This window comes from Chaetodon auriga, chromosome 20 (genome assembly GCF_051107435.1).
Source record: "Chaetodon auriga isolate fChaAug3 chromosome 20, fChaAug3.hap1, whole genome shotgun sequence".
In the NCBI taxonomy this organism is placed as follows: domain Eukaryota; kingdom Metazoa; phylum Chordata; class Actinopteri; order Chaetodontiformes; family Chaetodontidae; genus Chaetodon; species Chaetodon auriga.
Window position 1 is genome coordinate 21,317,482 of NC_135093.1, and position 13,246 is coordinate 21,330,727.

The 13,246-nt window shown below is 40.9% G+C and overlaps 1 protein-coding gene across 13 annotated transcripts in view; it reads left to right on the plus strand.

Moving 5' to 3' along the window:
• The window catches only part of LOC143338594 (rho GTPase-activating protein 23-like), a 68,079-nt gene extending 57,238 nt beyond the window's left edge, over nucleotides 1–10,841 (plus strand). For 7 of the 13 annotated variants that reach the window (XM_076759080.1, XM_076759077.1, XM_076759079.1 and 4 more), the window contains exons 8-24: nucleotides 1,210–1,374; nucleotides 2,376–2,484; nucleotides 3,487–3,526; nucleotides 3,658–3,795; nucleotides 4,467–4,775; nucleotides 4,861–4,922; nucleotides 5,242–5,348; nucleotides 6,135–6,247; nucleotides 6,822–6,974; nucleotides 7,121–7,199; nucleotides 7,392–7,465; nucleotides 7,603–7,692; nucleotides 7,769–7,894; nucleotides 8,011–8,055; nucleotides 8,212–8,305; nucleotides 9,566–9,597; nucleotides 9,692–10,841. In XM_076759080.1, the coding sequence (XP_076615195.1) occupies nucleotides 1,210–1,374; nucleotides 2,376–2,484; nucleotides 3,487–3,526; nucleotides 3,658–3,795; nucleotides 4,467–4,775; nucleotides 4,861–4,922; nucleotides 5,242–5,348; nucleotides 6,135–6,247; nucleotides 6,822–6,974; nucleotides 7,121–7,199; nucleotides 7,392–7,465; nucleotides 7,603–7,692; nucleotides 7,769–7,894; nucleotides 8,011–8,055; nucleotides 8,212–8,305; nucleotides 9,566–9,597; nucleotides 9,692–10,702 (2,747 nt within the window). In that variant the 3' untranslated portion in view covers nucleotides 10,703–10,841. Of the gene's footprint in view, nucleotides 1–1,209; nucleotides 1,375–2,375; nucleotides 2,485–3,486; nucleotides 3,527–3,657; nucleotides 3,796–4,466; nucleotides 4,776–4,860; nucleotides 4,923–5,241; nucleotides 5,349–6,134; nucleotides 6,248–6,821; nucleotides 6,975–7,120; nucleotides 7,200–7,391; nucleotides 7,466–7,602; nucleotides 7,693–7,768; nucleotides 7,895–8,010; nucleotides 8,056–8,211; nucleotides 8,306–9,173; nucleotides 9,199–9,565; nucleotides 9,598–9,691 lie in introns of all 13 variants that reach the window. The other 6 variants (XM_076759083.1, XM_076759078.1, XM_076759082.1 and 3 more) reach the window with 2 other exon arrangements.
• The last annotated feature ends 2,405 nt before the right edge of the window (nucleotides 10,842–13,246 follow it).

Genomic DNA, 13,246 nt, shown 5'->3' on the forward strand with positions numbered 1-13,246 from the left:
TAACGAGCATGTTTTTGGTCTGTGGGAGGAAGCCGGAGTGCCCGGAGAGAACCCACGCATGCACAGGAAGAACATGCAAACTTCACACAGAAAGGCCCTGCCCGACCCAGGGTTCGAACCAGCAACCTTCTTGCTGTGAGGCATGCGCACTACCTGCTGCGCCACCGTGCCGCCCTTAATACAAATTGAAAAGTGTTGTTTCGATGCCCTAGCTAACTTTACAAGTTCAAGCTGAATACTAAATCGCAAAAAATAGTAATTGCTTTAAATTTTGCATTTTAAGATATGACAGTGTAACTTTTAAAGAAAAACTCATACTCCCTCTAACAAATAGAGCAAATGAAAATGCATTAGCAATAAACTACATCCTTTCTTATTTCAATATATAGAGTAGTTTTACTGCTTCAGCCTTACTTGGTCTGGTATGACATGGTTAGCTCATTAGCAAACATTGCTGTGTCATAAAGTTAGTTCTGACTATGACTCTCTTCTGTCTGTGCCACTGTTATGCTGTATTTCCACCATGTTGGCACAATGGGAAGAAAACCTCCCATTATTCCCATATTTGGAATACTCATGTATTATTCCAGTGTGGTAAGCCCTACAGCAAGCCATTACCTTTTTTAGAATAATATTATGTATTTCTCTCAGTTTGCTGACAAGAAGCCAGATAGAAACAGTCTAACACTATAGTTTGAGTCACCAAAATTGACTGTTTTCATGTTAAATAGTATTTTATTAGGTCTAGCTGTTTTTAGCCATGCCCACCCATTTAGGGACACTTCTTTCCACCAATTTGGAGATATTGTAGCTGAGGCTAACACCTAATAGAGGCCTAATGACTGTGTCTTTCAACAGACTAAAGAGATTCTTGATATTTTTGACCGTTCTTCTCAAAATTTACATAGATAGATAGATAGATAGATACTTTATTCATCCCTAAAATACTTTATTCATCCCCAAGGAAAATTCACAAGTTCCAGCATATGCACTTTCAAAAGAGTCCCTGTCATTGCCATTTAGGTTTGTCAGATAGCTAATAGTCACAGTGGTTTTCCACCAGAGGTTATTTCTGTGTCCAGAGCAGGCCTGTCTCACAGAGATGCTCTAACAACCTAAACACCACCAGAGGAAGCTCTCAGCATGTCTTGTCATTTTTTAAACCTATTTCTCATCCCGTGTTGCTCACCTGTGATGACACCCTTGCAGATGAACCCACCAGTCCTAGTATTGACCTACAGGCCTGCTATGTACCAGCCTGCTCTGTGGTGTCCAGTTCCAAAGCCTCCACTGTGGCCACCCTCCCTTCCACCTCTGTCTCCCCCATCCTCTCCTCCATGTCCCCCTTTGTTCGACTTCGTTCTCAGGACTGCAGTGAGTCTTACTCACCACTCTAAATGCTGAAATATAGGAATAAATGGCTAGACCAAAATAAAGTATATTTTATTGAAACATTATTAGTACATTTGAACTAACACTGCTAAACATCACTGCCAGTTTTTTGAGGCCAATAACTGACAGTTATCTTATGTCTTGATGATACACTGATATATTTGCCTAGCTTTAGTCTCAGACTCATTTTAAAGGAGTACAGTGAAATATGGCACACAGCAATAGGCCTGAGACATTAAGGAGCTGCTCATTTCAGAGTTTTTTTTTTTTTTTTTTTTTTTACTTTAGACTTCTGTTTGAAAGTTGTCATTTCAACTTCACACTGTTAGTAATGTAGTCTTGTTTATTTCTTCTCTTTGTTTGGTATTGCTGATGGCTCTAAAGACTATGATATTCATTGCTATGCATCACTCAGCAAATCAGAGCTGGAACAAATTCAGAATGTTGTTGCAGTTGTTGCAACCATAGCAGTCTAAAAATGAAGTGCAGCAGTTGAATTGTTTTGATAAATGCCATCAGAATGATTTGGAAAAGTTCAATAATCATAAAAATTCTTCTTATAGTGCCTGCAACATTCTTTCTGTCTTAGCAAATGACATGTCATTTTGAAACATCTAAAGCAGTTTAGAAGTTAAGGGTGTTTCCCCAGCCCTTCTTAATTTTCATTTAAAACTTAATAACAAAGGTGCACTTCATGGCGTTAGCATGTGTTAGCTCTGCAGGCTAAGATGAACCTTAAACTGGGAACTAAAAATCAAAATGTCAAGATATTCTTTTAATAGGCAGTACTTACATTTAACCCCTTAATTCATCCACCTGCCCCTTGTCATATTAATCACTCACAGTTTGAAACAACATATCACTTCACTCGTCTTCTTTAGTCGGTGTCATTTCACGCATCACTGCCATACATTGCATATTTTTTTACACTCTTAATCTTTCCTCTCTTCTTGTCCTCTTTGACTTGACTCTTCTCTCTTCAGGTAGTATTAAAGGTCGTCGCTCTTCGTACCTGCTGGCCATTACCACTGAGAGATCCAAGTCCTGTGATGAGGGTCTCAACACCTTCAGGGAGGAAGGCCGCGTCTTCTCGTAAGTCAGGAACTCAGGAGACAGCAATTGCTCAATTGGTGGGGCAGCAGTTGTATCAGGGTGGCCTTGGTCCTCTGGCCCCCCCATGGTGGTGCCCCTTGCCATATTAAAATATTGAACACATATATCACATTAATCTCTGTGATGACTGGAAGTGCTTGGTGAGGCATCTGATGGTAGTGGTGAGGTGGTAGTGATGATGATGATGCTACTCACAGCTGTTTTTCCAGGTTTGGGTCAGTCAGTCTTGAGCAGAACTGAGTCTTTGCAAGAGTCAGTTTAGAAACTGCTCTCAATGGTCTGCCTGAAGGAGTTTTCACACTCAGCAGCACAGTCAGATGTCATAGCAGACTGCTTTTCTTGCAGAGTAGGAAAATGAATAGTGTTGTACTTGCCACAGCTTTAAGTTTGCTTCAAATGTTATCACATTTGAAGTCTTTCAGTCTGCTGTTTTATGTTATTTTCTGTATTGCTGGAAAAAGAAATTGCTGTAATGGGAATTCTTATTATTCATCTTCTCTTTTACTCAATCATAAGCATTCAATGTCTTGAAGCCAAATTGTATTTATGAATTGTATTGTGGGCTGGATCAAATGGTCTTGCACGCTGTATACAACCCAAAGGCCAGAGGTTCCCCACCCCGCTATACAGCATGTACTCCAAAACTTCAGTGACAAACATCATGTAAACGGAGCCTCTAACATAGACACAGGGTCACTGAGAGACAAACTTTGATCATCTATGATATTCACTATTTAGTTATTCTCATTCCATTCAAAAAAGGATGCATTTTATGGATTTAGAGTAATAAAGCTTTTATTAACATCTGCTACTTTTTGACTTAATTGATTTTGACTTCTGGATTTACTATATATTATGCATATTACTCTTCCAAAGTCATTTAGTCTCACCACTGATCGCAAAATAATGTCTGTGCACACTGTCTACACATTGTCTAGATTCTCATGGCAGTTTGTAACTTGTGTGCTTTCTGTTCCTCAGCAAACTACCAAAAAGGGTCAAGAGCTTTTTCACTGATGGGGTGAGTCCTCAGCACAGCTGTAATTATTAGATTTGACTGCATGTGCATGTACATGTCTGTCATTCATATTCCAGCCATCAAGCAAGCTATGTCTACCATGCAATCCATAAAACCTGTATATTGTGTTTCAGTCTCTTGAGAGCCTGCGAGCCCAGGAGGAGGCCCGGTCCAAGCGCCATTCCACCTCTGAACTGGGAACAATCACCTTTAGTGATGTTCGCAAGGAGGGCTGGCTTCACTACAAACAGATCCTTACAGAGAAGGGAAAGGTAAAGGCAAACCTCACCCACCCCTCACCAAAGGCCTGCAGTGACTGTTACTACACCTGTCAACATGTGCATTTTACATCCAGAACAGTGGCAGATTTAACACTTTCCTTTTTTTCCCTCTTTTTTTTTTACTTTACATAGACGTAGACAAAGGCAGCTTTTTTTTTTCTGGCCAGTAGCTGTCAATTTTGCTGCCTGAAGTGTCACCTGAAAATTTAGTGTGGTCTGAAATATTGATTTGATGGCTGGATACATAGTATCATAATCCAGAATTGTGTGTTGATGTAAAAACAGAGTGAAGGCTTAACTTTATATGTTACAGATTAAAAAAAAAAACAAAAAACAAAAAAAACACCATCTTGTCCACTTGATGTAATCTCTGGAGTCCAAGTGATTTATCCAAGAACCACTGTCTATTTTCTCGAAGAAAAAACAAGATTATCAGTGAAACAGTGTCAGCAGAGCAGCAAAGCATCTTCACTGTAAGAAATAGCAGACTTTTTTATTTCAAACACGTTTTCTAACGTAAAAGCTTTGAGGATAATGATAAAGTTTTCCAACCCTCTAATGTGAACCTAAATTCTGCTATTGTAACATCTGGGAACATGTTTCATAGTAAGCCTGTCATGGATAGTTACAGCATGTTCTTTTGTCTGTTTTCCTAACTGTAGAAAGTAGGTGGTGGCATGCGGCCATGGAAGCGGGTCTTCTCTGTGCTCCGTTCCCATTCACTTTTCCTCTACAAGGACAAGCGAGAAGCTGTCCTCCATGGGGCGGGTGCGGGGCCAAGCCAGGACGAACATCCCCCAATCAGCATTCGTGGCTGTCTGATCGACATCGCCTACAGTGAAACCAAGCGTAAGCATACCCTGAGGCTGACCACGCAGGATTTCTGTGAGTACCTGCTGCAGGCCGAGGACAGGGATGACATGCTGGCCTGGATTAAGGTCATCAGGGAGAACAGCAAGACCGAAAACGAGGTTAGATCTTTATATCCAGTTAATGTGGTAGAATTCACACAAACATTCACATACCGATCTAATTTGTAATCTCCATTTGCTCTAGGAGATTGGCTTCTCAAGGCAAGCTCTCATCAACAAGAAGCTGAATGACTACAGAAAACACAGGTCTGGATTATATTTAGCAAAAACTCTTTGCTTGATAACAACTGTCCCTTACCCTTGGTGTAATTAGGAGTCACTATAGCTCTGGGCTTTAAGGCTGTCAGAAACAATAACTTTAAATGCAGTTTCCAAAAGCCACAATAACAAGGCGTCCTTTCTTTGTTTTTGTTTTGTTTTGTTTTTTTTTTACATAAAACTGAGGTCATCATGAGATTTTAAATAAAAATCTGAAAGAGCTGCTTATTCACTGAAATCTTGAATCTACAACTGAATCTTAAAAAACGTACTTCATTTTCAGCTGTCTTTGTTTTTCTCCCTTTAGTCTGACAGGGAATAAGCCGGACTCCTCTCCCAGAGCCCATCGTATGATGCCTCCTTTCCTCCTGGCTAAGACTGACAACACCTCAGTGAACCGAGCCTCCAGACCTGGTGGGTACAGACACGACTGCTTAGCGCTCACCAATGTGCAACAAATTGACAACTGCTGATTAAAAGCAGCAAAATAAACAGTTTGTTGATGTTTGGGACACCTCACAGGGGAATTGTTGGGTCTCTAGATAAAGAGTGGTCCTGACCTGCTCAATATGGAAAGTCTCCTGACACAACTTCTGTCATGATTTGGCACTATTTAAATAAAATTTAATTGAAATGAAATCATTAACTATCACGTAATAACTGGAAGTATGCTAAGTACTCACTGTTAAAATCAAAAGCTGTATTTCATATTCATATTGTATATGAAGACTGATTTAAGAGTAGAAGCTCATGACCTCAGTGGTTTCTATTTACTGCAAAACATTTGTCATTATTTGCAATATTATTTGTGTAACCTTTAGTCATTCAAATATGATGAGAATGTGTCACAATGTGTATTTTTTACTGGGAGCAAAGTGAAAATGAGAAATTTATGGGTCACATCTAAACTATAGCTTCTGCCTGATGAACAGTTCTTTCTGTGCCTCATTAAAAATGCAACTGATAGACAGTAAAAATATGTTTTCATTCTTTTTTTTTTTTTTTTTAGGTACCCTATAGAGCTGCTTCTTCTTCTTCTTCTTCTTCTTCTTCTTATGTGGCCGTAGACTTTTAGCTGTCTTATTAAAAATCTGATATTGGCCAGTTTAGGACATTAAACTGTCAATGTGTCCATACTAAGTGTTCTTTCCAGTTTATATACATGTGGATATAAATAGCAAATTTGTGCTTGCGTGTCAGATGACAACAAGGCACTGTGGGGCATCAACATCATGAAGAAGGCTAAGAAGACAGGCAGTCCGAAGGCTTTTGGTGTGCGACTGGAGGACTGTCAGCCTGCTGTCAACCATAAAGTAAGTCTTCATTGTTTTACGATGAGGTCAAAAATGAACAACTACACCTCCATGTAAAATCTCAAGTCATTTGCAGAGAAAATAATGGCACCAACCACGTAGCTAATATTTTGCATCATAGAAATATTGGATGATCAACTCAAAGAAGTGGAACTAAGGGGCAATATACAACGTGTACATTCAAGTGATGTCACATACCTAAAGAGCCCTTCAGCCAATTAGTGTCATTTTAGATCTTAAAATTCCATGAAGAAAATCATCATCTCTCTGGATTAATTCAAATAAGTTTGATTTCCAAACAAAAAGTTTTAAGTGTCAGACTCATACAACACTGCATGAAGTGATTTTCTTCATTTACTTTTTAACTCTCTGTCTCATTTTCTTTCCTCTCAAAACGCAATCTCTTTTGTTCCTTCTTCCTCTCTATTCTTTGCTTCATCCCGCCATTCTTTCTCCAACTAACTACTTCTGTCTCTTCTGTCTCCTTTCACCACACTCCCCTCTTTCATTTCTCTTTTCCATCTGTTTTGCTTCTTTTTTCTCTGTACTTCCCTCTCTCCCTCCACCTCTTCAGTTTGTCCCCCTGATTGTGGAGATGTGCTGTGGTGTGGTGGAGACTACAGGTTTGGAGTACACCGGCATCTACCGGGTGCCAGGGAACAACGCCATGGTGTCCAACTTGCAGGAGCATCTCAACAAGGGCATGGACATCAACACTGCTGAAGAGGTGTGCAGGATACATGATTATATCACTATATAACACAGAATGTTAAAAAGGATGTTTTATACTCATACACTCATAACACTCATAATACCATACTCAGAATCACTTGCTGCACCAGAAGTAAACCCTCATCCTGTCTGTCTCCGTAGAGATGGCAGGACCTGAATGTGATCAGTAGCCTGCTCAAATCCTTCTTCCGAAAACTGCCTGAGCCGCTGTTTACTGATGGTGCGTCCATTCATTTGTTTATTGTGAAATGCAGCATGAATCAGAATGAATGTGTATAGTGTATAATATAAAAGTAGGGCTGCCACTGGATTATTTTTTCACTTTTCACAATAAAGTAAATATAAGAACATTTAACTTTTTGTGATACAGCTTTGTCATTGTATGTTAGTCATATGCCTACTCTGTCTACAGACAAATACAATGATTTCATTGATGCCAACCGGATAGAAGACGCAGAGGACAGACTGAAGACAATGAAGAAACTAGTATGTGTCAAAGGACAGCAGAATATAGAGCAATGGATATATCATAGTATATAATCTAAAATTGTCTAAAATTTGAAAATGTACCTTTTATGTTCTTTGCTAAACCTATTTTTTCCTTCCCATCCTTCTTCGTCCAGATCCATGACCTCCCAGATCATTATTATCACACCCTTAAGTTCCTGGTGGGCCACCTCAAAACGGTGGCAGATCACTCCGAAATTAATAAGGTAACTTAACCTCCTCATCTTAGTAGTTGGTCATTAATGGAGCCAGACATCAACATAACTTTAATATTATTTCCAGATGGAGCCGAGAAACCTGGCTCTGGTGTTTGGTCCCACTCTGGTGAGGACGTCAGAGGACAATATGACTGATATGGTCACCCATATGCCTGACCGCTACAAAATAGTGGAGACACTTATCCTGCATGTAAGAACCAACTGTTGCTTTCTCCAACACAAGAAATACTGCACCATTGTGTTTGAGTTAGTTATGCGTTTTGTCTTAACATCATACAGTGATGCTGTGTTGTGTTACTTCAACAGCATGACTGGTTCTTCAGTAATGGAGAGTTTGATAAGGAAGAGAAGGTATGTTAGACCACAGCAGTGGCTTTGTTAGTGCAAAGAGCTGGGAACATCATGAATGCAGGGATGGTTTTGTACTCTGATGTCCTCATTTGTACTTTTATTTTGGGCATGGTTGTGTGTTTCTGGATGTGCGCAAATGTTTGTGTGTGTGTGTAGGCCCCAGAGGATAAGCGTGACATGCAGCCTGTGCCCAACATTGACCATCTGCTATCTAACATCGGCAGACCGGGCATGCCAGGAGAGGCGTCAGGTGAGGATTCATAATCCAACATTGAAGTCTTGATGTAATTTGTGACATTTACAGAAACTTTACCCTCATCTCAATACAATCCAGGGAAAAGATGTTCCAACTCTACCACACTAATAGCTGTGTGCTGATGAATATTGAAGGTACAGCAGTGGGCACTTAAGGTCGACGTATGTGGTCTTATGACGTGCCATCTGACTAAGTCTGAGAGCAAAAGTGTTTATAGCTGTTCCAAACAGCCACACTCAACGGCAGAGAGGAAACATAATATTTATTAAAATGGGGATAACGACACATGCTTGGACAATCTTTCTTAAAAGCATTCACAGTGTTATACTCAGTTGTAAACATGAGAGGTAGTCGTGTGGACTATCAAAAAAGCCTACTTTCTCACCTCTGCACATCCAGCCAGTTGCTGCATGACATGGCCATTGTCGTTGTTTCCTGAGAGTTTTGACTGTCAGATACAGCCTCCACAACGCCAATGTCAGAAAGATGTGTTAGGAGGTGGTTTCAGATGCTGTTGAATAATCCAAGAGCCAACCTATTTGATGCATAGTGACTTCTTAAGCCCCAGAAAGAAAACTACATATAGTACCTACAAGAACGCACAAACCTTCCTATCTGTGTCTTATGGAAATTTTGTTATCTACTTGCATTTACCCCAAAGAAAAACATGAAACAGTCTTTAACACTCTATACTCCTAATGCTACCAGTTGGTGGCCTTATCAAGTAAGATTCAGCTCTGCGTCTTTCCTTCCTAGTAGATCTCTGTGCTTCTCCAACTGTTATGTTTCTGTCTGTGTATACTCATGATGTTTCCTACTTTTTCTCAATTTCTCTTTTTCTGGACCTTTGTGTTTTCTCTAGCTGAAACACTGGATCAGCCTCTTCGGTAGGACCAGGTGTTCCTCCTTATGTGTTTGTGTTTGGTGTTTCTATTGCACTTGGATTCATTTGCCCATTCCTTTTCTTTGCGTCAGTCTTGGTTTCCCACCAGTATACCATCATTCCTTTGTATTGCTGATGTTAAAGGTGAACTCTAGCCATTTTTGCTACTTAAAGTAAAAGCAGAGAAAACTGCAGTTGTCTGATTGATTTCAAAGATGAATCCTCTGATAATGGCTAGAGTTCTCCCAAAAGGTTGTTCATGTGTGTGGTGATTAGCCAGATATCACGCCTTCGAACCATTCCTAACACCACTACCACCACTTGTCCAGTGATGACATAGTTCTAAGCCACATCTTATTCCTTTCTAATAGATTCCACCACCAGCGATTCACTTAAGTCAAAGGTAAGCAAGAAATCTCTTGTACTTTTATCCTTGTAGGATCATGGAGTCTAGAATATGAAGTATAAAGTGACCATTATTTGACTGAACCTTTCAGCTTTCTCCAGCCTCCAAGAAAGACCTGAATGCCAAGGACTTCCTGCCCATGTCCATCATCTCTGCTGTGACCCGCAAACGTAAAAAATGTCTCAGTACCCACCTGCAGGGTAGCAGTGCTGATGAGGACTCTGAGCATGAGCCAGTCAAAGCCATCAACTACTGGGGAGAAGAAGGAGGTGAACGGGGGGAGAAACAGGATAGAGGAGAAGAAGAGGCAGTCAAGGGAGAATATATGATTCCTAAAAAAGAAAAAGGGAATGAAAAAGAAAATGGGGTCAAAGATCAAGAGACCACAGATGGAAAAGATCCATTGGTGAAAGAAAAAGAGACTGAAAAGGATGTGGGGAATGGAACGGGCAATGATGCAAAAAAACTAGAACGGGAGAGCAGGCAGAGAGCGACCTTGCCAGAAAATGCACCACCACGTCATCCAACCAGTTTCCTCTACTCACACCATCAGAACCATGCCACATACCCAAGACCCCCAACTGTGACTAATCCTCCTTCCCATTTGAAGCCTCACCATCTGGCCAGAGGACGCCCCACAGTCCCTTTCTGGATCTGCCCCACTAGGCTTCCAAACCTCTACCAGGCTTCTAGCTTTCACAGGACCCAGCAGCCAGACTGGAATCAGTCAGTGCCAGTCCGCTACAGGAAGTCCAGAGGGGGTAGGACAAGGGCAATGTCCATGAATTTGGAACTTGAGCTGGGCAAAAGTGAGGACAGAGTCAGAGGATGGAGTGCAGAGAGGGTGGAGGTGATCAGAGTCACTGAGGGAACACCAGATCCGCGTGGATGTGTTGGAGTTCATCAGGGATCAATTGTGGGCCCCAGGTCAGGTCAGCAAACCCTCCCTGGTCTTGCCCAGGAGGCTCCCCCTCTCTCCTCCTCTTCCTCGGGATGGATAGATCAAAGCTCCACAGGATCTGCTACTGTGGTACTGAGGAGATTGGCCGTAGACCCACGGGACAAGACAAGAGCGTGGCGACGACACACAGTCGTAGTTTAACCTGACTGTTTCATCTACTAATGCAGTACAAAGTACTTGCCCTTTACTCACAAGCCGTGGATCACCTGTGTCACTGCTTCTGAAGCGAAGTGTCCGTCATGTTGCTTTAGGCATCTTAAGTGGGAGATGTGATCTCATGTTAAAGGAATTCTTTGACATTTGTGCAGTTGCAGAGTTTCATTCCAAAATTATTTAACCACCCTTCAAAAATGTGAAACTCACTCTGAAACATACAAATCATACTATTCAACTGCTGTTGAAGCTATTCATCTTTTACTCCTTTACTTACAAAATAACTGTAGATGTAATTATCCATGCCCTTATATATATGCCATCCGTTGCAGATACAGTGTAGTCCAACCTTGAACTGTCGTTATTAAGGCACAGTCACACCAGAAAGTGGCATAGTAAAGTTAAACTATGAGTCATTGTGAAATAGGTGGTGCTAGAAGCTTGGTGAGATGGTAGGGACTAGCAAGGACTAGTCAGTGAACTCCTGTAGCTGGCACACTAACTGCTGGCACACTAACCAGTGGGGATACGTTGGTGTTACTCACAATAGCCCTCTAGCTTGCTAAAGCCTCTTCACACATCGTTCTGGGATACTGGGATTACCCTTCAGGCACCGCTAGTGATTTTCACTAAGGTGTAGCTACATTCAGGAACATTTTCATCTTGTGCCTTTTCACACATGCCATAGCAATGCTGGATTAGATGGAACAAGGGAGAGTCCATCAGATGGCAGTAATGCAACACTTATTGATGCCAACCACTGTAAAACTCAGTGGAGGGGGGGCAGGCAGGCAATGTACATGTATATGGTGGAAGACATCTCACTATTTTCAGGAACATGGTGGGCGAGAAGCTGTGTCTGTCCAGTGTATTCAATACTAAAGAACTTTGCAAGACAGGTAATGATTTTTCATGATGAACTTGAATCAGAAACAAGCATTCCATGCATTAAAAGGAGCAAATCAAACATGCCATCAACATTGTCTTGGTATTGGTTCCCTTGCTCCATATGAAAACGTCATTCATCAGATGGATGTAACCTTTTATGTGATGGTCCTTGCAATTCATTTACAACACAGCCATACCAGCATGTTCCCTGAAATGTTACTAGGTCTTGAGGTGTGATATTTCCAGGAAAAGTGATCCCTGATCCCATTCATGCATGAGCCCATGCAGGAAATGTTCCTGAACATTTTATGGCTAGACTGCTTGTGTGAAAGGGGCTTAACTGACACTTAGCTTGGTTGCTAACAGGACAATAGGTTCACACAGATCTTAACTGTCTACAAACCTTCCCATTTTGTTGAGCATTTTACTCCTGCAGAAGAAGTTAATTAAATGTGGATGGTGCAACACAGCTAATAAATAGCAGAAGTTTCCACTGTGGTGATTTTTCCAGTGGTTGGCTCTGTCAAGACAGTTTCCTATTGGTTAGGGTTACAAGTTCAAGTACTGCAGTTTCAAGGATTCACTTAACACCAGTGAACAAATCCACCAATCATAACAATTCCATTTAAATGAGTTGTTTTTCACAAAAAGCTGACATTTTTAGATGCTGGTGTGACCGGGCCTTTTACAGGTATATACTGTAACCAGATAGACTTTTGACCTGTGGTTTCATCCAATAACATTTCATACTAATATGATAATTAATAGTTTACCTGTGTGGTAAAATATTTTTAGATAAAGTGAACAAAGCAAAGTACAAACTCTGTAAATTGAAATTATGCAATAAGTAATAATAATAAGTAATCCTTCTAAAATGACAAAAACCCTCAACCTTAATGAACAATAGTTATAGCCACAATATGATTACAGCAGCTTTCAGATTATTCTGATAAAGTTGTTGATTGATGAAAATTGAAAAAGGATTTACAGTCTTATTCCTGATATTACTGCTTGGTGGTGACAAAGTCAGGAGATTTGGAATGAAACCCTTCAATTGTAAATTCAGGTTGATGAATGGTGATGATAATTCAAAGTAAGAAATGAGAGACTGTCACATTAGACAGTTGGATCTCAATTCCAGAGCCCATCTGCTGTTGATACAATTAACCCTCACCAGCAAAGTATTCAGCAGAGTCATTGGAGTCACTTCAGTGCAAACCGACAGTGCTTCATGTTGGTGTTCTCCCCCACTGGTTTTCACCAATGATGTCTGTGACCCACGTGGGCAAGTCTTACATATGCACACTTTCCTGTCAGCCTGAGTATAGCACAGTACACTCATTCAGAGGAAACTGCACCACAGTTTACTTCTCAGCCCTTTACAGCTCTTCCAAAGCCTCCTGTGGATCTACAGGGAACTTCAGTGATCTGTGGGAGCAAAACAACTCTTTTCTGGATGATGTCAATTGGGCATTATACCAAAGCTTCCATGGACGACTGACAATGTGCATGCGTGGGGCCAGTGACATATAAAAATATGCAAACCCTAACTGTTCAACACAAGCCTATCGTGCTCCCCTGTGTGTGTGAGTATGTTTGGGAAGGAGAGTTTTGAGGATCTATTTCATCAGAGGAGCAAAGTGT